Raw genomic sequence first — 24,716 nt, forward strand, 5'->3', positions numbered from 1 at the left:
ATCTTTTCTGCAGACCACTTGGAGGTTGTAAAACTGTATCACATCACACCAGTATTGATATAAAAATGTTTAATAAGCTGCAATAAAGTAATGACCCTTAGAGCACACGGGGTACATAAACAATGCATAAAGAGGAGAAAGAAGCATGAAAAAGAAGCAGAAGAAAAAGTCTAAATCTCATCTGGGGCCCAGTGATCAGTAACAAGAACACACAGTCTTCCATTGTTCAAGAAAATAAAGCACACAAAAACACTCAAAATGTGGAACTGTCACAGAAGCAATTAAAATTTGGTGAAAGTTGTTTATAATATAGACCTTGCTGTTGTAAGCAGATAGGCTGAACAGGTAGAAAGCAGCTGAACATAACGTGCTTTTAAGATACATTTTAAGATGCATTTTGAGTGAGGTATATAAAACATTATCTAATGACACAATTCACCAACAATTCACAGCAGACACATTCTTTTTCTAAAATCACAGCATTTCCTAGTGCCCTGAAAGTAAAATAAAATGATAGTAGGATATAAATCTTCCACTTGATTACACACTGAATTTGAGAGATGTGCAGAGAATCAGACAGACTGGATGAATGGAGGGAGAATGGAGTCCACAAGACATGGTTCTTCAGATGTTAGAGAAGACTCTTTTAGAGAAAGCAATTAAAATTTACCTGTGTGAAACAACACATGAAGAAGACAACAACAATGAAGGAAACTCTAAGAACAAATAGACACATCTGTGGGCCAATTGTGTGCAATACATTGATGAAGGCTCACTCAACTGAGCAGAAAGTTTATCTTAAAATTTCGGGAACATCCTTGTAAAAAGAGCTGATTGCAGAAAATCACAACCACTACCCTTCAACAGCATTTGAGAATTTTACAAGCCAGATCTACTGTTTGACTGGCAAGAGAGGATGCAGTCAGAGGAGGAATGGTTAGAAGAGAGAGACACTATCACTTAGTTTCATAACATGGGTTCTTTATTCATTTACTGTAGAAAGAAGTGGGGTTCTGAATGACCAATGTAAAGAAAAATGGAATTAGGAGCTTCCACACTTCCCTATATTAAACAAGAAAGGGCATGGAAACATCATAAATAAAACAGAATTATATCCTAAACTGCATGATACAATGTAGGGCAAGTCAAGAGGGTGGAAACAAATGGATATTAATGATCCCAAAAAACAAATAAAAGTAAATTTAGAGAGAACCCAAAGAAATGGAAAAACATGACTTTTGAACTTTGCCCAGCAGGTGGAACTTAAAGTGGCGAAGAATTAGTTTAATCTTTTAAAACTGATGGGCACAGCAAGTAGCAATCATATAACACAAGAGGTGTCAATTCAGCTGCAAAGGGGAGGGAAGGCACCATCATGCTTTCTGTGTATGCCACTGGCATTGCTCTCATACTACGCCCAATGAACAAACTAGGATGGACTTACAAACTAAGGACTTCTTGTAGTTGTGCATAAATATGCAGAGGCTGAAACATAAGCTGTACCTTCCTCTGTGTAAGAGCCACTGAAAAAAAAGCAGTTTTAAACAAGACATGTGCACACATATGTACAGCCATCCTTATCAGGACTTTGATACTGGTTTATCAGTGAAAACATTATTACTAAGATTCTTATTGCTCACTTATATGGCTCCCAAAGATACAAAAACAGGCAGCTTACCCAAGACAGTGGCAGCTGGGAATTTCAACTTGTTTCCACAGAAAACAAGATTGTGGGGGAGGGGGAGCATGTAATGCTTTTACTCCAGTTTGACATAACTCTGAGATGGCAAATCTGTCTTGCTGTCTTCACTTCAGATTGTAGATGAGCACCCACCTGAGAGCACAAAACATGGCTGGCATTCTGGTAGGGATACATATCTTTTTTGGCCCTTACAAAGGGGAGGAATTCACCACGTCTTTCGTGCAATGACCCCTGCCCCCTCAAAAATAACCTGGTGCCAGAGCCTTCCTCCAACATGGGCATGTGGTGGCCAGTGAGAGAGGCAGTGGGTGGCACAGAAGAATCTTGCTGTTATCTATAGCAAGGGAGATCCTAGAGGATGCCTCTGTCATTGTGCATCTGGCAATAGTGACACATACCAGATGCTTATCGGCCACTCCTTGCTCTCCACTAGCCACTAAAAGGGATGTGTGAGGGAGGGAGGGAGGGAGGGGGAGGGTAACAGATAGGTTACAGATGAAATGGGAGGGGAAGGGAGGAGTACTGAGTTCCACCTGGCTAGAACTGTATGGTTCATCACCCTATGCAGGATCTCAACCATTTTGGCACACAAAAATATCAGGGAGGCTAGACTACAACAATTCTCTCTAATACCTTGTATTCTATGTGGAGAATATACACATACATGTACACACAGAGAGAGCAGCGGGGGAAGGAGTACAGAGTTGTCTGAGTCTGAAGTATTCTGATCCAAACAGATTTACCATCTCAGTGGGAACTAGGACTTGGATTTTGCAGCATAAATTCCAGACCAGATGCCAGTCTTTCTCCCTGTGTCCAATTATACCTTGAGTAAGAAACACTCCCCCCCCCCCCAATCCCATGCTACTATATTGCAAAAACCAAGAATCATTAGCACAAATTACAGGAAATAAATATTATAAAAATATTTACATTATTATTCTTCCATTTTTGTGACTGCCTGGGGAGAGAAGGCAGTATTTACCCTGCACCTAGGAAAGCATTTCAACTGCTAGTTGGATGCTATGTTAACATAGCACCTACTTTTCATATACATATTTATACACTCATATACATATATGCATATATTCACATTGCATTTGAAAGGAATACACAAAAAGCAGATTCTCAGAAAATACTTGATAGCACTGCAATGTAAAAAACCAACTTAGGGTCACACAGAAGTAACAAAACCATTCAGACACCATTCATTTTCATTATTCTGTGAGAAACAATGATTCAGGGACACAATTCAAAATAGAAACGTTTTAAGAAGACCTTCCTCTCAATACAAATGAGAACTCCTGAGATCGTTTTTGGAAGGAATAATGGGGCATTTTACAACTACATAGCTAAATGCAAGAACAGAAAAGTAAATACATGACAACAAAGTAACCAGAAAGCATAGGGTTATTGGTGCCAGGAGAGACAGACATAATTTCTGTGCAGAAAAAACAAGGATGTGCCAAGTGGCTTAAAGAAGTTTGTCAAGGAGTTCTTTGAGAAAACAAACTGTGACAATGAATGGGACCTTCCAGGCTAGGTGCCTAGGCTGCTCAATTCTCACTCCTGCAGAACAACTAGGCAGACCAAAAGTGTGGGGACAGTAATAGATTAAGCAAGGACAGAGAAGGGTTTTACAGGTTAGTGAGACACCAGTCTGTAACCCATTGACTAGCTTGTTCAGATTTCAAAATGCCTATTTTTTTTCTGCTTGGTGAGTCTACAGTAACTAGTGGAAGAGAAGCCACTAAGTGGATAGTTCTGTTTAAAATTTTACAGGCAGCCACACATTTTCTAAAATCCTTTCTATATTATTTCCCTTTGGCTCAACAATTCCTTGCCAATCTGCTGTGTTAGAAGCACAACTGGTACACAAACTCACATCCTGTCTAAATTGCTCACATCCTATCTGAATTGTGCTGTGGGTGCTGAGATGGCCAGAATTCAGGTGTTTTTAAATACCTAGTTTTTAATTTTTAAATGGAGACAAGTTAGTGACCATCTCCCATGAAGAGAACAGGGGAAAGATCCTTATCACAAGAAGCCAAGAACACAAAATATTCCTGTGAGCAGAAAAATCTGCCCAAGAAGACCCTGCACAAAATCATAAATGCTTAATGGTCAGCCTTAGTAACAGTCTTATGTGGCGCTAATATATTATTTGTTGTTGTTGTTGTTGTTGTATGCCTTCAAATCATTTCCGACTTATGACAACCCTAAAGCAAACCTATCTCAGGGTTTTCTGGAGCTGAATGTGTGACTTGCCCCAGGTCACCCATTGGGTTTCCATGGTTGAGCAGGAAATCAAATCCCTATCTCCAGGGTCTAAGTCCTACACTCAAACCACTACATCGTGCCGTCTTCTCTAACATATTCTGCAGAAAGGGAAACTTGAAAAGGGAAACCAAACCATTTTTACTATATAAAACACATGTATGCTGCCACCATTTTGACCTGGAAAGAAGAGCTTTAAATAAAATCTCCACAACTGCATCAGCCACCCAGCAACTATGAAACAGAGTTCAAAGCTATAGCTGAAACAGATACTGTTCAATTTGTGGGGGTTGTGTACATCTGTGTGAAAGTACGCCATTAGTTTTTGACACTGTGTACAGCAGTTGGTTGCCCCAGTAATAAAAGACAAGACAACCTTCATTAAACAGCTAAAAGCAAAAATCTACACAACAGGAAGAAAAGCATCAAGAGTTTGACCATGAATAAGGTTACTGGGGGAGAAATTGAAGCATGAGAAATGGAAGCACTCTCTGGGAAGAAGGTTCAGTTGATCTCAACAGGCATGGGAAGCAAGGGGCTAGAGCTAGGGGATGAAATAAGTACAAATAATAAAGAGTGGGCAACACAGCAGGTTATGAAAAGAATCCCACAACAAGCAAGGGCTGAAATAGTCCATTCAGTGTATGAGATCTGAGAAAGGTTAACAGCAAAGCAACTAACAGCAATCTTCAATAAAGAAAGTCAAGGTTCTTCTACCACGGGGGAAGATGATGTATTTTAAAATGTAAAGTAGGAACAATAAAAGAAAGGCTGAGAACAATGATGGACCACAATTTCTGAAGAATGGAAGATGGTACTGAATGACGTCTTATCCAATAAACAAGGTCATCCACATTCTTCTTGGAGTGCCTTAGTATGGAATCCAGAATATCCAAGCAACTTTGATTTGACTATGCTTGCAGACTTGGCAGCAGGGTCCTCACAAGTAGGCTGGTAGAAGCAAAAAGATAATCACAAACAGAGAAACTGTAAACTGAATCCTTTCTTTCTAATACACTGAAGAGAGATATTACAATAATACATTCACACACACACCCCATGCTTCTTGTTCCTATACTAGAGTTTTAGCTTTTCAGACCAAGAGGTGGAAGTAGTTTATAACATCACCAAGTCAGAACTGTACTACAGTCCTCTAATATCATAAAGCACCTACTTCCTCTGCACAGGGCAATGGGAGAGGCCTCTATTTATTCGTTCACAGATTACCAACCTCTTCACCCAGCAAAAGCCTAAGGGGAACCTAGGGAGGACACAGGGCATGAGGAAAAGCTGTGTATGTTCTAAAAAGAAAAACTGAGTCCAGGCTAGATTATTTTTACTTAAAAGGGCTGAGAACCAAGTGGTCACCATCATAAAAAGAAAAAGAGGTATCACAAGGGAAGGGGAATGTTTCTGCAATTTAAAATGTGGGGGACAACATCTCTGCATGCCAGTGACTGACTGAATTCTGATGCACAGAATTCAGACTCAATAAACATTTCAGTCAGAGTATAATTTCACTTTAATATTAGCAACTAACAATTGCTAATATTTAAAAACTTTTATTTACACTGCTTTCAGTTATTTGGGTAATCTTTTCTCCTTCTGTACTTCAAAGGTACACAGTCCAATGCTTACATAGAGAAGAGTTGCCTTGACAGAAGCCCCTGGTATTTGAACCTAGGTCCACATGCCCTCTCAAAAAAACAGTGAGACAGCAGATGAACCAAAACTAGTAGCACAAGCAACTGTCTCAGGGCCTGGGCAAAATTTTGCAAATATATTCTAACTTCTCATACTCAGGCAACCTGCCCATCAAGCAGGTTACACAAAATGGGGACAAATACAGAACTCAAGCATATTACACACGTCTTAAACATTGTTATTTTAGACTAGAGGCCACACAAGAAATAGGACAGCAAAAAGTGGTAGAAAGGTTTTATTAGGTGGTGTTTGGATCTGAATCACTAGCTGAAAGTACCACAAGGTGCTCCAACCACCCAGCATATTGTTAGGAAGCAGCCCTGGGTAGAGGGAGCAGGAAGATTTACACATCTGTCGATGTAGAAAGTTAGAAAAAGGAGAAATGAAAATTTGACAAGCTTGCTCCTCTCACTCACACATACAATTTCACACACTTCCTTAAATACCTTTTAATACTCCTGGTGGAATGTCTAACACACTTGATAATCACAGTTAAGATAACAATCAGACAAATCTGTATCAACTGTATCAAGTGTGACTTAATGCTTACAACAATTAATTTTATACAGCATGATTTAAATGAAGAGAGAAGAGTTAAAAATTGATGATTTAAAAATATTTCATAAAAAAGAGTCCACCCTGATGTGTCTTATAGCTTTAGTGCACCCTCTCAATCCACAACCTTGGGTGAGCAAGAGGGTTTTGCATTTTCAGAAGTCAAATTCCAGTCTCTTTGATCAGTGGAAAAAACAAAACAAAACTATACAGCTAGTTATCCATTTTCTGCCTGCAGTAATGAGCTTTGGTATAGGAGTGCCAATGCTAATGCAACCTCCCTCCTTTTTAAAAAATAATCAGTTTCATCACACCTAAACCACCTTCATTCTTTCTGAAGAGTTTCTCTTTCATTTTATTCAATATATTATTCATCAACTGAAAAGACTGGCTCAAGCCAGTTAATATAATGTGTAAAATATGTGTTTGAATACGTCAATCTCAGATGGTATCCACGGAGAGCTATTCTAAAAGGTCAAGCGATTCAAAGTCCTCTACAGGAAGCTCTTGGGTGCCACATACAGCTAACGTGGAAATTTGCACAGGTTTCTAAGCAAACAGCTTTGTCTTGGTTGTGGCTTAAAGAGAAACTAGAGAAATAAATAAAAGGCTGGGTTTTGCCTCCCATCTGCAGTCTCAGAGTGGAAGCAACCATAGTCAACCAACAGATGGGTAGCATGAAGTGTACTGCACAGGACGTTTCCTCTGAGAAAATGCTGCTTTCCTCTTCTCAGATCCAAAACAAATGTTTGCACTTGGAAGGGGACTGTTTGCTTTCAAACAGGTTTTCATACAAATATCTTGTTTGATGAGAGATGGCTTCTTGACCTTTACAGAATACACTTAAACTTGGAAGGTGAGGACAAAAAAAGTTATGTGAAACACAAAGGAGTATTTGGAGAGCTAAGACTATACAGCTCCTTAGAACAAGACAGTAGAATCTGCTTTAATTTAAGCTGCACCCCACTATGCTTGTAAAAGCATCAGATAATTCCAAATACTATCTCATTCAGAGGCAGCATTGCTCCATTCTGTTTTTTTTAAAAGTTTCTTAAGTATGGAAAAAGGATTTGCAGCAACCGCATAGAGAAATAAAACAAAGATGCCTACAATCGAAAAGGGCCTTTAACTGTGGGCATTTCCCAACATTGGTTTTTGCAATGTTCCATCTTGAGACCCACATAATAAGATGCAACCAAACATCACTTAGAATTATCTATTTCATGCTGAGATACAAATTTATCCAACCATTCTCCAAGGGTATTCAGAAATGAGTCTCAGAGTAAAATAGGAAGGAATAGAACCATTCTGAAGTGTTCAGATTGCACTTTAAAATACAGGTCTTAAGGAAATGACAGAGGTGGCAGGAAATGTGCTTATGGTATAATAGAAGGCAATTAATTCTCTTGCCAAGCAAGCAAAGTTGGCCAGGCATGTTGCCAGCTTTTGAAGACATTGCTGAAACAGTGTCATTTCAACCCAAGAGCCAAGTTAGGTAACAGCTAAACCCTCAATCCTAAAATTACATAATATGTTCAACTGTGAATACCTTAATAAAATACACTATTATGTCCTGTGAGTAAAGAACAGCATTGAAGTATGAAAACTATTTGGACTGGGGGTTTATAATGCCCTTCTCAGACTACACAGTGTCACAATACTTCAACGCTTCAGAGAAAGACAATGCTCCTGCATGGACCACAGCAGACAGGTTGGCAAGGTCTATGAGATGGGCATGAAAGTTGGTTCTCTTTCCATGACAGTACAAGTGCTCGTGCATTAACTATAAACTGCCAGCCTTTAAATCATACAGACTAATTTATTTATTTCCTAAGAGGATAAATAAGGCACTGTACTTTAAAATGAAACTGCCTTGCTCCTAGTGCAATGCTAGGAATTTTCAGAAGCAGTAACTTCCCTTCTCAGTAACAGAGAAGAATGTTGTTCCTCTCTGGCTGCAGCACAGCTAGGGAACTCCTCAGAATCAGTGAGGGAGGGAAGGCTTTCAGCTACAGGCTTGCCTTCCCCTTTGTTCAGAAATGGATTTCCTTAATGCATGAGAAAGGGTTTTTACAACCAATCTCCTGTCCAGCCTAAGCCTGTTACTTTGCATCCATCCGTCTGCGTTTGCTGGGTGGAGAGTCTTTTGCAGCTCTTGTCTTCTTCTTGTTCTGGTCTTTGCTGTTCTCCTGTATTCGTTTCACTGACTTTGTCAGAGCTTTGCCCCTGTTTGCCTTTTTTGTCAATGCTTTAAGAGACCGGCTGAAGGAGTCTTGCTTCACTTTCTGCTTTAAGGGCTTAGCTGGTCCTTCTGATCTGGAAGACTGGGGGGTAGTTTTTTGACTGGTGTTCACTTTTGCTTTCTGGGTAATAGACTTCCTTTTCCCAGGTTGTGATTCAATCCGTTTCTTTGTCTTCTCATTCCGGGATGCATACATATTCTTCTTCTTCACAGCTGGCTGCTTCTTGGTAGTAGGCGATTCCACATGCTTCAATTTACTGCCTTTCTTAAGAGGGACACTTTCTTTGCTTGAAGAGCTCTGGGACCTGCTGCTTTCATTCAGTGCCTTGTTTTTCCTTTGCTTAAGATTGCCTTTACACACATTGTCTTCCTGTGATCTAGCTTTCCCTTTTTTCCCTTTTCCTCCTTTTTCAGACAGATTAGATTTAGTAGGGAGTGAGGAGGCTTTGACCTGCTGGGTCAGTTTTGGAGACATCAGAGGTTTAATGCACAAGCTCTTGCTGCTTGTCTTGCTTTCATTTGATGATTGCTTTGCCACACAGTCATTCTTCTCCTGTTTGACCATTCTGCGGAAGCCATGAAGTTTGCCACGTAAATTGGAGTATTTCCTCAAGATTCGTGAGCTGGTTTGCACTGGTGTGCTAGCCTGATGCTGGGCTGTACTAGCCTCAATCCCATTTTCCAAACTTATTTCTGAAGAGGGTGTCTGCTTTGGAGTGGCAATTTGCTCTGACTCAGTTTCCTCAGTGCTCTCTCGAAGCTTAGCCCACAACTTTTGAGTCTTTATGGTATTTTTTGCTGGAATCATAGCTGCAAACTTCTTCAGATGTTTTTTTAGACGTTCAGCTTGAAGTGAGCTTGGATAGGAAGAGCAACCCTTTTGCAGTGGAAGCTTGATGGGGGGGATGTCTCCTGGGAGACGCGTGTTCATCTTCTTCACAATGACCAGAGACTTGGTTTCAGTTGTTTCCATAAACCACTTACATATATTGGGTAAATCAAAAGCTTTCATAAACAACATCTGAACAGGGGAGAGCTTCTGGACTTCAGTAGATCCTTTGTACTTCCGAGTCCTCTTCTTGCTTTTCCAAATCTCTTTGAGCTTGTCAGACTTATTTTTGACCTTTGGAGCTGGCTGGGCCTCCTTCTCCAGCTGAATCCAACCTTTCTGGACTTTCATGTACTGGGAATTAAAGTTAGTGATGAGTTCTTGGTTCTCTTCTTCAGTGCACCATTCTACAAAGCTGGGTTTGTTCTCAGGCAGCACCTCCACACTGCTAAAGTCAATAGTGTCTTCATTTTCTGCATTAGCGTGTTCTTGTAGAGTTTCTTTTTCTGGTATGTTTTTAGAAGCAGTGGCCACAGATATTGGGACAGGGCTGTGTCGCAAGTTATAAAACTGGAGGGCTGGCTTCTTGTACTTTACTGGCTTCTCTGATGGTGCATTCTTGCTTCCATTCTTGTCCTTGCTTCCAGCAGGACAAGGACAAGGGGGAAAGCTAGTCCCACTTTGGGTGTGCAACACATTTGCAGTATTCATAGTACTTTCAGAGTTCTCTGGAGCTTCTGGCTTAAAATCTGTTTCCTTTTCCCTTTTATCAGAGGTTCCTACTGGGACATGAACACTTCTCTTGTCAGAATTAGCCTCTAAACAGATTTCAAGCATTGCTCCTGGCTTACTTTTGTTACCTTCTTCATCCTGGCCTTCGTCTATTACAGTCTCTGTTGTCAACATTGTTTTGTAGGTCTGCCCCATTGTGATGTCACCTTCCCCACCTGTCTGTGGCTCCTGAGTGTTTGCTATGTCATTGAGCAGAGTTTTATGGAATCCATCACTCGGAACACACACAGATGCTGCCCCATCAAGATGCACCTCCCTCTTAAAACGCTTAGTGCCAGGATTTTTAGAAAGCTTAATCTGTAGTTGAGGAAGCTGTAGAGAGGTGGAAGAGCTGGGCTGCTCAGTATTGTCACCTATAGGTGATAGGGATTGCTGGCTTCGAAGACAGCGATCAGATGCAACTTGAAGTTTTTTCTCCCTTTTTCGTTTTTTGTCTAGGTTTGTTTGGAAAGAAGCCTCCTCCTTATTACTTGTTTTTGATATTTTGACCATTGATGGAGTATTGCTGTCAGCTTCCTCTTCCCCAACTGGCTCACTAATCTTAACTGTATTTTTTACAGTCTCCTCACCCCAACTGTCATCAGTATTTGAAATAGGCAACACATTTTCACCCTTCCTAGTCAGGTCTTTGTAGTTCAGGCATCCCTCCAAACTCTGAGAACCTTCAATACTGGTTTCAGTATTATTAATGCTTTTATGTGCATTAGCATTCTGCAAACTGACAGGGACCTCTGTTGCATCTACGTTAGAAAGGGACTGGGGAATTTCTGAATCCACCTTGTCAGGTACAACCACTGAAGTTTCTATGGAAAGGGTTTCTGAAAGCTCTGGGTCAATATAAGCAGGAGACTCAGTAGCTACACTCTCAATTAATGCTACAGGGGACGCTACACTTGAGTCAGCAACAGCTTCCCCAGGACACACACAGGGAGAGATGGGGAGGAGATCTGCAGGAAAGGACCTACAAGGCTCCACACATACTAGCTGGGCAGCAGGTTCTGTCTGAGGCTCCACAGGGGACAGTGGTGGCTCTACAGGAGAGAGTGGTGGCTCTACAGGGGAGAGAGGTGGGGGTTCTACAGGTAGTGGCAAGCCTGCAGGAGAAGCAGGTTCCTCTAATGGGGGAAAAATATCAATTTTGTTTTCAGGTTCTTCAGATGTCATCAAGTCCAGGCTAACAGGAGGCTCCTGGTCTGTAGGAACTGAAGGTTCTTGGGTAGTTATGTTTTCCAAGCAGAGAGAAGATTCTTCATCACGGGCAGGTTCTGAGACACAGAACAGTTCAGAACTGGATTCATTGTTACTGTATTTATTAGGCTCACTACTCTTACAAGGCTCCATGTCACTAACAGCTTGTTGCACAGTATCTGCATCAGTTTCAGCATGCATCTTCCCTTCCCTCAGTTGCAAAGAAGAAGGATCAACAGTGATTTGAAGTGAAGACCCAGAGAAGCGGCTTTCTTCCATATGTGGAACAGGGTTGGGAAGTAGAGAGAGATCCACTGTGGATGCTTCAGTAGAACTAACATATCTCTGCTCTAAGAAATTGGTCAGAGGAGGGACAATACTCTCAGCCTGGCATGGTTCAGCTGTCTCCTGAGTTTTTTTGTTGGAGGAATCTTCTTGAGGGAGGACCACAATGGAAGAACTTTGATCACCATCAGCACTCATAGCTTGGGCTGCTGCCAAGTAGTTATCCCCTGGAAGAGTGACCTCTTGACAAGGGCTTGTTAGCACCTCAGTCCATGGTTCTAAGGTGTTTCCACTCTCCTGTACATGAGAGGCTTTGGCTAAGGTGCGAACAGTGGGAAGCTCACAGCATTCACCATTGTAGTAGTACCCACGTGTGCTCTTCCTTGCTGTCTTCCTAGACGACACTACCCTCTTGCTCTCAAAGTGGCATTCTGTAATTGGCTGGCTAATATAAACAACATCACATTGGTTATCATAGTCATTTATTCTCAGTCCTGAAGATCTTTTATTCTTACGTGTGCTTTTGGTGGAGGCTGAGATGCTCTTAGGCCTAGAATGTCCATTGGTAGCTTTGTGGTGGACCACTGGCATGGAACCAGTGGGCAGCCAGCTGTCTTTGGCATTCTCCACATGAGTCTTGTCAAGAGAATGCACATGGTAGCTTCCCTTGCTCTTCCCTGAAGCTTGGTGATGGTTCTCTACCTTCTGTCTCATTTCTTGGTCATTTATTTCAATATCCTGGTGCAGAGGGGCTTTGGAGCTGCATTGCAAAGCATTCTCCTTGTCAGCTCTGCGGGGTGAACTTGTGGTGAAAGCTGACTCTCGGTTCTCCTCTGGAAAAGCTTTGAAAGCATTCTTCTGGGAGCCCACACGACACTCCAGACTATCTTCACTAGTATTTACATTTGCTGCTTTCCCAGCAATGTAGCTTCCCAGTAAAGCTCTGTTTTGCATCTGTTCTTTGTCATCTTCACCTTTCCTCAACCCCATCTCTTGCTCACTACCAGGAGTCTGTCCTTCTAGACTTTTAGGAGAGTGATGGGAGTTGGAAGCAGTGAGGTATCCTTGAGTGGGACTATCTCTGGGATTTGAAGAACTTGCTCTGATATTAGGAAGCTCAGGGAAATCTCTTCTGGCCAAAGAGATGCAGTTTTCTCTTCTGTCAGTAGATTTGAGATCAACAGCCTGCTTCAGGGCATGGCATAGTAGGCGCAGGGAGCCATGAGGCCCTGACTGCTCTGGGTCCAGAGATGAAGGGAGCTTTGATTCAGAGCAAGAAGGTCCAAAGTCCTGGTTTTCAGTGTGATACTGGCTACAGCCAGAGCTACAAGTGGATGCATCCATGCTTTCAGGTCCAGGTAACTCACATCCAGTCTGTACTTCAGTGCATATGTCGTTCAGGACACGGACGAAGTGCTTCTGGTGATACGTGCACAGTCTGACCATAAATTTTTCCAATGGAGATTTCTGCTGGCCAAGACAATCTATTGCTATTGCATCTGCTGCGTTCCCACTAGAGAGAGGAAAAGAGAAAGAGTCAGTTTAGTAAAAAGAATGGGAAACAAATCACTTCACTAGTGAAAACCTTTTACTCTCTCTTTTTTCTGCCCCCTAAAGTGGTATGCCCTGAGGAAGCAGCAGCTCCAACTGTCCTCACTGAGTGGACAGTTAAAACGCCAAACCTCATATTAACAAGGTTGTTCCTGTCATCTCTCTCCAGTACTCTGACAGTTCATCTACAGCCCACTGAAAAAGCATCCAAACAAAAGCCTATTTTCAGTTTAGCCTTATGATAAGAAGATCTGTGCTGGGAAAAAACAGCTTGCACAAGCTAGAAGAGCAACAGCAATATTCCATCCTTTCCTAGCTTCCCACTAAACTTTGCAGTGGCAAAATATGCAACCACAAAGGGATCAGACTTCTTTGCAGCAATGGAACAGATGGAATAATGATTGCCCAGCATGCACATTCCCACAAGTAGATAACTGTCATCACCTTTGGTATTAAATTATCAAATGATCACCAACTCTGGTGATTTACTGGGGGGGAATGGTTCAAATAAATAAATAAATAAATAAGAATGACAATCGTCCAACAGATGTACTCTTTTAACTGCCTTCTAAGAGCAGAAGCATAGGGAAAGTGGTGTGTCTTTTTCTCTGTTCCAATTCTCTAGAATTAGACTAAAATGCTAGTAATACCTGCTTTTTAAAATAGGTATACTTCAAGTAGCCCACACTATACCTTAACAGAACATACTGTATTAGCAAAAGAAATCAGCTCTTCTCCTTTCAACATCAGCCGCAACAACTGAATTTTAAAAATGGATTTGCAACAGCTATTTGGAATTATCATTAGCTTGTTAGTTATGGAAGAAACTGGCAACCCAAAATAGAGCAAGCGGGTGGGGGATGGCTTAACCTGCTGGTGAGGACAACTTTGTGTTCCCCAAACAGCAAAGCTCCTATAAGCATTCTGGCAAGGATTAGTCAATTAGTCAATCTCCTGCATGGACCCCTGCCCCCTAAGTAAATGGCCAAGCTGTTCACTGTTTGAAGATGTATGTAACTGTCTAATGGCCAAGTTTCTAGCAGTCATCCTAGAAAAATTGCAGTGATATCTAATGACAGTAATACAATCAAAATTTGGGTCTTTCATAGGTGTTTGAAAAACACTTCTCTCCCACCAATTCAATTTTTTAAGGATAAATATTGTCCCTATTTTGGACTTTTTCTTTCTGTTGTTCTTCAATTTTCAACAGCACCTCAACTGTGTGGGCATAACCAGCACATCCAATTCCTAGTTCCAACCAGAGCAGAACTACTGAATCTACTCTGAAGGTTATGCTAGTGTCTATTCCAGCTGTGACTATGAATTGGATTTCAGTACCTAAAACAAGATACTCAGCTCTTGGATATGCTCATGGGCTAGACAAATAAATGCTACTGCAATAATCTGTGGAGTTCTTTGACAAAGCAAACAGAAAGAGAGTCAGAAATACAGAATATACCCCTGCACAGGAATTTCAGTTTAACCTTGAACATGTCTACACAGAGGCCATCTTCATTCACAAGTTACAATGGAACATGGCACCTCATTAAGTATGCTAAGTGTTGCAATCTTAGGCAGAAAGCAAATGTGGTTAATGTGAAGTCAAAGGCTGTCATGGCCAAAATCCGTATTCTTTTTGTGGGGTTTTTGGGTTATATGGCCGTGTTCTGGAAAAGTTTATTCTTGACGATTCACCAGTGTCTGTGGCTGGCATCATCAGAGAATTCTGGCATGGGAGTGAGTGGGGTATATACCACATTTACTCCCATGCCAGAATTCTCTGAAAATACCAGGCACAGATGCTGATGAAACATCAAGAATAAACTCTTCCAGAACATGGCCACATAGCCCAACTCCCCCCTGAAAAGGGTTAAATTAGAAGGATGAACTCATATCTGAAAGGAGTAAGAATATGGTTTCTTTTGCGACTTTACTCTCTTCCCACTTACTATGCAAATTTCCATTCTCTTCAGCTTAATACTCTCTTCACTGGCAAGTTACTATATTCAAAGTGAGAGGCTAGCTCATGAAAATACATGCCAGATATTATATAGAAAGCAGTTACACTTAAGTGGCATGTCTAGCAGCTAACCAATATCTTTTGGTGTCTTAGAATGGGCTTTCTCCAGCCTGCTGTGGGACTCTAAACTCCTCTTACCCAAGGGCACATGGGCAGTTAGAAGAGTAGGAGTAGTAATCCAAAACATCTGGAAAGTCACAAGTTTAGATGTTAGGAAACTGTGAACTATGACAAATGGGCAACTAGGTTCTGGATTCCCAGCAACTTTATGTATCACCTGAGAAAGTCATGTAATAATTAGTGACTCCAGGCTTCCCCATGCACTTCAAGAGTGGGTGCAAATAAAATCCACAATATTTTTTGCAAAAGCATTATATATCAAGTCCACAATATGGAGTGGGACTACCTTTTTTCAAGAAAGCAGCATCAATATTTTTCCAGAATTTCAACAATATCTTTGTGGTTTGGTAAAATTCATTCTTGGTTTGAGTCTCAGTCATACAACTGTGCATTTGAAGTACAAGACCTGCAGTACAGCCAATTAACAATTTTATTGACACTACAGTTGATTCAATTTCACATGCTTTTATTCTTCTTCTGTTGACTCTTTAACAACTTCATTTGCACTTCATAAGCAGCTGTCCCAAAATGACAGTGCTCTTGAAGTAAATAAAGTGCACTGGTTACCTTTTCCCAATATTATGCCATTTTTCTATACAAAAGAAGGAACATTTTAAACAAATGCTCCAAAATAACAAAAAATAAAAACAAAAACAAAACACCCTGAAGAGTAAAACTCACCTAGATTTAATCCTGGAAAGACATTCTCACATGATGAATAATTCTTTCCTGTTTTAACTTATCTATTCACTTGCACAATGCTACCATATCTATGTACTGAGGGAGAATGGATGGGGTGTGGCTCCTTACCAGCATTTCCTTGATACTGCCCAACTTTTGTAAGATCCTCTTTCATTAGTTGAAGTAAATGGAGTCTAGGAATATTTGGAAGACTAACCCAGTAATCGTATACATATTTATCTAGAAGTCAAACTGAGTTTAATGGAACCTACTCCTACCTAAGTAGTTAGTGTAAGTGTACTTAGGATTGCAACCTCAAGAAGTCAAATATCATTTATTGAAATAATTAATTAGAAAGTGTTTAAATCGGACTGGACAAAGTGTATAGTCCAAATGTCACTGGATGGTAATTGCTAGCATTCCACACCACTGGCTATGCTGACTTCAACTGATGGGATCTAACGACATCTGAAGGGGCATACTTTATGCATCCCCTGATGTAAAGGAACAAGAGATGTGTTCAAAGCATTATTTGACTCTGCTTAGATACTACAGTAATGGTTTATTAGCAAGAATGAGTATACAGATGAGGATGTCCACCAGGTCACACCCAAAGAAACCTCCTGTCTCTGACAGTGAGAAAGGATGGCTTTCTCTCCTTTTCCTATGCCAGCATCATGAAAAAGGATGGCTTTCTCTCCTTTTCCTACTCTGGTCTTCTTTGTTCACTGTCCACCCACATCTGTCGTGACTCAAAACAAGAAAGTTGCTTCTCAAGCAGGTGGGAGAGAAGTGTGGGTGACAGAACTAAAGCTGCATCCTCTTTCATGATTGCCAGCCGATTAATTAAAGAACCGTTGTACATACAATTTAAGAAGAAGGAGGTCACCTGCGGCAGACTGAACCACATTGTCTCCTGAGTTTGGGGCCCTCATAGCACCTGATACAGCTTTTCCAAATCAGTTATCACTGCTGCTTATTCCAGCTTGCCCCCAAGTATCAGAGAGAAAAATCAAGGGGCAGTATCTGTCATTTGTACAAACGTAACGGTTGCCATGCAACTGTCGCAGTGCCACAATTAATGCTTTTCAGAATTTGCTGGGCTGTAGAGCTATTTGCATAGCTGGATGCTGAAGCATGTCTATTTGCACAGAGCTGTCACTGGTTGCTATTCTGTTCTCAATTAGTATGTGTGCACAAATCCCTAAATGTACATATCGAGGCTAAACTGTTTGTTTATTTTTGTTCTAAAAGATGCAAACATTCTAATAAAGAGCATTTTAGAATTCATAAGAACTGACAGTCATTTTTAAGGTGGGGAAAGCTTAAGATAGAGTGGTAAGCAATAATAACCATATGTTTTGATGGATAATTTATATGTGGGAATATATTTTTTCAAGTATAGAAATTTTATTTAACACAGTTGGGCCATTATTTAGACACCCAGCAGGAACCTAGCACTTTGCATAAAAAACATACAGAACACCCCTCTTCTTTTCCTCCTTAATAATATAGCTTCTCAGCTATAGAGAAGGAAAAAAGATACACCTCATTCCCTACCAGTCTATCGGAGCTGCTATACAAAAAAGTTCAATTTACCGCCCACTCCACCCAAAGTTTCTCACTATTCCACACATGCAACCTTTCCATCTCCATTTAGCCCCTTCAGAGATCATCTTGACAGATTATAAGTTTACAGGTATGTTTTGTACCTTAGAGGCACAAGAAGCAGCGGCAGAACAAAAGTTCAAGGCTAAGTGTTTCTGTTCCTTTCAGATCACTCTAAGCATCACGATTATAGCTCTGTAAAAAAAACAAGACATAGCTATAAACTTATAAAACCCAACCCTGGTTTTTTATTTTTATTTCTCTCTCTCTCTCTCACTCACTCACCAGGGAGACAGCTTCTCCCTCCCCCTTATGTTTTTCAGCAGCTAACTCATAAGACAGATGATCAGATGTGGTAGCCCTAGTGTTCTGCTGTATCTCGTCCTTCAAGATGAAGGGGCAACGTAAATTCTCCCTGCCTAAAAATCAAGATTTGTTACCGGAGAGCTCTGGTACTGAACCTGAGAAGCACAGGCTTTAGGTCATAAAGCTGCAACACTTTACCTATGTATAGCTGCAACCCCCACCCAAACTGCTAACAAAGAATTTCCCACAGCACAATCCAAAGACAGCCCATTGAAAGCTGTCTACCACCCCAAGGCCAAATCCAATGGTGCTTTTAGTTAACCTTAAAGGCATTACACTAATGATTTTAGAAAAGGAGAAAAGCTATCGAATGACTTAGAATGTAACCAATTCATTTTTCTACATATTTACAAATATCAAAAATACAGTAAATGTGTTGACTGTAAAAAAAACTAAAACTCTCTTTTTCTATTTTGGTGCATTTCATTTGGTGCATTTCAAGCAGGCTGGCTTATGTTTTAGAATTACAATGTCTTACACCTTTCCCCAAGAAGCGCTGGTCACTGATATGTCTCCCAGTAAAGATTCTGTGATTCGAAAAATGGATGGGTAGAAAAACATCTTAAGGGGGGGGGGGAGCCTTTTTGCATGCAGTTCTTTATGAGAATGAAGAGAATCCAGCTGATTGTGTTTTCTGTACCAATCCAAAAACTTGTTTAAGAAACAGCTGATTCTATTACAATAAAGACGTGAAGCCAAAATTTTAGCCCTTCAGAGTATGAATTTTGGGGTAATGTTACAAAAAAGAACTATCCCTCCTGCCCCTCAAAAACACACCCACACCCATGCCTTCTTCATTGAGTGAATTCAAGTCAGGGAAGCTGGCATCTTCCAGTGTACCTGATCTCTGCATTCTCTTTCTTTCTAGAGTGTTCTGTTCTCTTCCCCACTTCCCCCCTCCATACAACATTTTAATCACCAGCTGTGACGCATCTAACAGCCTTCTTGTGGCTAATTGGAAAAAACGTTATCATTCAGTCCATCCCTTTAAAACCAGGGGAGACTTATCATGCTGAAACATTAACCCACGTACTGCTTTCTTTTCAAGGGCTTTTCACAATGGTCCTTGCTAATTTTTCTGATTATCAAGGACATTGGGGAGCTTTCCATATTCACCCCCCCCCCCTTGAAAGTAAATGCACTGTGTTCCTGCTGCTGATAGTACAAACGCCACTACTTATAGCTGGGCTTCATTAAAGAAACCATGGCTGTATGAAATACAGTATCTTTAAAAATACAAATACAAATAAGAATGTACTGTTAACTGATGAATTCATGGATGGCTTTAACAGAACAAAATAAAAATCTGCTCAAACCCTGGAAAATTTTATTTTAGTATATTATTTACATATTTATATATTTTATTATGATAAATAATATATTTGTTTATATATTTATTTTAGTATATTATAGTGTTGTGTTTTATTGTTTTGTTCCTGATTGTATATGGCTGATGTTCCACCCTTTGGTGAAAAGTACATTATAAATAAATATTATTTTTCTAAGATAACAATCCAAACACTATAGAAAATGAATCCTACAGTTAACAATGAACCCCATCAGGAATATTTTGTAGGTTAAAGCTATCACAAATTGACTGAACTCTGACTTGAATCTAGACAATGTTGGTCACACTCTAGTCTCACAAAGTCAAAGGGGCCTATCTCAGAGCTTTGGGAGTTCCTCTGATGAAAAACAAATACCTATAACAGCATGCTGTTACCATCTGTAATTGAATCTCTTATTCCCAGAGCATCATCCTTCTCAAAAGTAGTTTCAATATGCTACTATATTCATTTTCTTTAAATGTCCAAGCTATGGCCTATACATTGATTTCAATTGGGCTAGAGCCAGCATGGTGTAGTGGTTTGAGCACTGGACAACTCTGGAGATTGAGATTTGAATCCTGTTTTGCTATGTTTATCCACTGGGTAACCTTGGGCAAGTCATATTCTCTCAGCCTTAGATGAAGGGACAAATCTGGCCAAGAAAACCCAATAATAATAATAATAATAATAATAATAATAATAATAATAATAATAATTTTTATTTATATTTCCCACATCTTCCTGCAGATCGAGGCGGGATTACATCAATAAAATAGTAATATCCAAGTATAAAAATACCGATAAAAAACACTAATAATATAATTTTAGATTAAAACATCATATGTTTGCCTCAGGGTGGCCATAAGTCAGAAAGGACTTGAAGGCACACAACAAGAAGAGTGCAGCTAGCCTTGTTAATTATCCAGTTTGAATCAACATGGGAAGAAGGTGGCACCTAGTTCTGCCATCCTCCAGTGTAATTTTCTTTATGTGAAAAGTGTAAGTCTGAAGAGAAGAAGCTTCTGTTTGTATGGAGACTCTCTACACAAGCAAGGGTACTAGAAAAGAATAGTTCTTGCCCACATGAACTGCACTTAGGCCAGCTGAAAAAGCATATGGCTCTTGCATTGCACATTCTTCATGTTCTTAAATTTCGAATAGGACCTCCCTGGTTTCCTCAGTTTCCCTTTCATCGTGTACCAAGCAGAAGGAATAAAGATGGCATGCTATGGAACAAAGACAGGCTATCCAGATCCAGACAAACTGCAACTCCCATCAGTCCCTGGCCAATACAACCAACCTCGAAGATGCTGTGACTTGGGAGTTGCAATCCAAGAACATCTGGAAGGTCAGAATTGTCTGTTCCTTCTTTGAAGTCAGGAAAAGGAACTTAAAGGACAGAACTGAAGAAGTATCACCAAGCCCATGTTCTTGTGCTCCTCCCCATATATTTCAATGTAGGAGCACCACCCAATTAGACTGAACTTTAATTCACTTGTTTTTTCAAAGTTAAGAGGTATAATTAATAATGTTTATGCTTCTTTGGAGCAGTATATCAACAGACAGGAGCAGTCCATGATTCCCCCTGCCAATGTGTGATATGGGACACTTCATCAGCAAGAATATTTGTTTGCATTTGTTTCCATTTAAAACAGGGTCGACAACTGATGCAAGAGCCTATTTTCCCCTCTGCATTCCCTCCAGCTGACTGTGTTGCCACATTTGTTGCCACAAAGACCCTAAAGTAGTCACTAATCATAAGGTATTTTTCTTTTAAGAGTAGTAAATTGTGGAGTAAGGAGAATCTTAACCCAGGACATCTTGGAGCATTTTTGGCTACTTTCAGGTGATTTCCTTCACCTGAACAATTTCAATTGAAGGTTCCAGGGGCTTTGGGCGAGATTTGGGGGAACAAAAGGTTTTGGAATCTGTATATGGCATATGGGCTGAACTTTTCACACTCAATTTAGCACAATTATAAGCTGGAACTCATATCATTTTATGGATTTGGTGATGAAAGGGGAATAGATTTTTTAAAAAATGGGCAGAGATGTATTGTAATTTAAAGACTGTTAACAGCAGACATTTAATGGCTGTGGGATGTTTGAAAACACTCATGCAATATCTGTTCAATCTCAAAAGATGGAACGTATCTCAACTGCATGGCTATGCATCTTTTCCAGGATCCAGTGATATCTCTACTGCCCCTCTTCTGCTCAGAAAGTCATGAAAAATATGATGGTACTGTTTTAAGTCTAAAATCTTTGCCAGAGCTGATACAATTAATTAATAGCTTCAAGATCCTTTCTGACTGTGTTTTTAACTGGTCTAAAACTGAGAGTATGCCTATTGGGGTAATATTCTGTTTGGATTATTTGCCAATTGGTAGTTTCTCTTGCATCCAGAAGCTATCAGGCATTTGAACATATTGGTTCCTCAAGATATTATTCAAAGGATTCAATTGAATTTGTCTACATTGTTTGGTTTTGCATAGGTGGACACAGGGAACATCACTGAAATGAATTATTTGGTTAAGATATATGTTTTACCATTGCTATTACATAGGGTCCAAGGTATCTCACTATTTATACAACAGGTTTACTGTTGTATAAGTCAGTACTATTTTTAGGAAATTTATTAGAGGAGGGGCACTTCACCACTCCATTTCTCTTTCAAAAGGATACAAATGTCATTTTCATATGTTGATTTAATTTCCCAAACTTGGGTTTGTATACCTTCTGACTCATACAAATAACCTTCTCTTTCTCGTGACTCATACAGAAGACAAACACGGCCTAATTGAGATACATCTCCCCAGACAATATTGCAATGAATTTACTTGAAACCTGTTTCTGAATGGACTGACTTAGGTTCTGACCATTTAAAGAAGAAAGGGATGGGACCCCCTGAAATCTCTGCTGCCAGTGTAATTTGGCATATGATCTCATGACAATTTAACTCAACAGGCTAATCTTAATTTCAAGATTGTACAGTGGACCCTTGCCTTATGTGGGGGATCTGTTCCGGACCCCCCCCCCCCCGAAGGCTAATTCTGCATAGGCTTGAGCTCATTCATTTGAATGGGATGCACCGGCCGTTGTGCCCCGTGCACTCCCCGCAGCTTGAGCACGTACGCTCAAGTCCCCGTATAGTGTGCCCACGTATAATGCGGGCGCACTGTAAAACATTCCTTTTAATGGAAGAAATGGGTTGACTGTAATCCAAAACACACTGCAGAAGTAATCCAGTCTGAGACCACTTTAACTGTCTTGACTCAGTGCTAGGGAACCCTGGGAATTGTAGTTTATTGTGGCACCAGAACTCTCAGGCAGAGAAGACTAAACAAAACTACAGTTCCCAGAATTCCCTAGCATTCAGCCAGATCAGTTAAAGCACTCTCAAACTGGATTGTTTCTGCAGTGTGTTTTGGACCTGTGAAGGTTTTATTTTGGATCCACTGGTTAGCCCAGACCAAGAATTTTTGCTTTTTTCAAATACTACAATTTACTTATCTGTTACCCATAGGTGCATTGTGAAAAAATACAATTGCAACTCTTTTTGGCAGTGATGACAGCGACAAAAAGACATGCAAGGCTATTTACTATTGCTATAAATACATAAAAGTATTTACATTTTGTGAAAGGTGCAGCTCTCTTGATGCAAAGGTAGTTCATGGAAAGATGCCATGTCACAAGTATTATGAGTTATGCTACTGTACCACAATTCAATCTTCTGAATGAAAATGATAAGATATAGAAATAATACTATAGTTGCAGTACAATGTTTTTCTGTATTTCATGCTACTGAATATTATTTTCCTGTTATCTGGGCATTAATTAAACCTTAACTTTAGCTTCATGAGATCTTGTAGTACCTTTGAGACTAACTAAAGAAAGAAGCTGGAAGCATGAGCCTTCGTAGTCTTTAGGAATATCTTGTTAATCTAAATAAATTTAAGTCTCCAGGACCATACGTATTAAAAGAACTGGCAAATGTAATCGGAGCCATTGGCAATAATCTTTGAAAACTCCTGGAGAACAGGAGGACTGGAGGAGGGCAAACGTTGTCCCCATCTTCAAAAAGGGGGGAAAAAGAGGATCCCAACAATTATTGTCTAGTTAGTCTGAATTCAATACCAGGAAAGATTCTAGAGCAGATCATTAAACAGAGAGTCTGTGAACATCTAGATGGCAATTCCATAATTACAAAAAGTCAACATGGATTTCAGAGAAACAAGTCATGCCATGCCAGAAAAATCTGATCTCTTTCTTTGATAAAATTACCAGCTTGGTAGATGGAGGGAATGCTGTGGATATATTTCCCACGACATTCTTGCAAACAAGCTTGTAAAATGTGGGCAAGACAAGGTAACTGTTACATGGATTTGTAATTGGTTGACCAGCCGAACCCAAAGGGTGCTCAACAATGGTGCCTTTTCATCCTGGAGAGAAGTGACCAGTGGGGTCCCACAGGGCTCTGTCCTGGGCCCAGTGCTATTCAATATCTTTATCAATGACTTGGATGACAGAATTGGGGGCATACTCAACAAATTTGGATATGACACCAAATTAGGAGGAATAGCTAATACTCCAGAGGACAGGATCAAAATTCAAAATGACCTGAATAGACTAGAAAGCTGGGCCACAGCTAACAAAATGAAATTCAACACGGAGAAATGTGAGGTATTGCACTTTGGTGGAAACATGAAATGCACAGATATAGGATGGCGGACACCTAGTTGAATGAAATGACATGTGAAAGGGATCTAGGAGTCCAAGTAGACCACAAGTTGAACATGAGTCAACAGAGTGATGCGGCAGCTAAAAAGACCAATGCAATTTTAGGCTGCATCAATAAAAGTATAATGTCTAGATCAAGCGAAGTAATAGTGTCACTATATTCTGCTTTGGTCAGGCCTCACCTGAAATACTGTGTCCAGTTCTGGGCACCACAATTCAAAAAGGATATTGAGAAACTGGTGTGTGTCCAAAGCAGGACGACTAAAATGGTGAAGGGTCTGGAAAATATGCCCTATGAAGAACGACTCAGGGAGCTGGGGATGTTTAGCCTGGAGAAAAGAAGGTTAAGAGGTAATATGATAACCCTGTTTAAATATTTGAAGGGATGTCATATTGAGGAGAGAGCAAGCTTGTTTTCTGCTGCTCCAGAGAACAGGACCCAGAAGAATGGGTGCAAGCTACAGGAAAAGAGATTCCATCTCAACATTAGGAGGAATTTCCTGACAGTAAGGGCTGTTCGACAGTGGAACACACTCACTCGCAATGTGGTGGAGTTTCCTTCCTTGGAGGTCTCTAACCAGAGGCTGGATGGCCATCTGTCAGGGATGCTTTGATTGAGATTTCCTGCATGGCAGGGGGTTGGACTGGATGGCCCTTGTGGTCTCTTCCAACTCTACGATTCTATGATTTGTCTCAAGGATGCTACAAGATCTTTCTACATACTGATTC

The 24,716-nt window shown here is 40.4% G+C and overlaps 1 protein-coding gene across 5 annotated transcripts in view; it reads right to left on the reverse strand.

Annotated features, from left to right (window-relative positions):
- Positions 1-60: 60 nt before the first annotated feature.
- Positions 61-24,716, reverse strand: part of LCOR (ligand dependent nuclear receptor corepressor) — a 101,255-nt gene continuing 76,599 nt past the window's right edge. For 3 of the 5 annotated variants that reach the window (XM_089509679.1, XM_089509674.1, XM_089509676.1), the window contains one exon: positions 61-13,087. In XM_089509679.1, coding sequence (XP_089365805.1) covers positions 8,341-13,087 — 4,747 coding nt within the window. In that variant the 3' untranslated portion in view covers positions 61-8,340. Of the gene's footprint in view, positions 13,088-15,551; positions 15,587-17,658; positions 17,750-24,716 lie in introns of those variants that run through there. The other 2 variants (XM_089509675.1, XM_089509678.1) reach the window with 2 other exon arrangements.

This window comes from Sceloporus occidentalis, unplaced genomic scaffold (genome assembly GCF_023333645.1).
Source record: "Sceloporus occidentalis isolate IW3139 unplaced genomic scaffold, rSceOcc1.0.p SCAF_2, whole genome shotgun sequence".
NCBI classification, from domain to species: domain Eukaryota; kingdom Metazoa; phylum Chordata; class Lepidosauria; order Squamata; family Phrynosomatidae; genus Sceloporus; species Sceloporus occidentalis.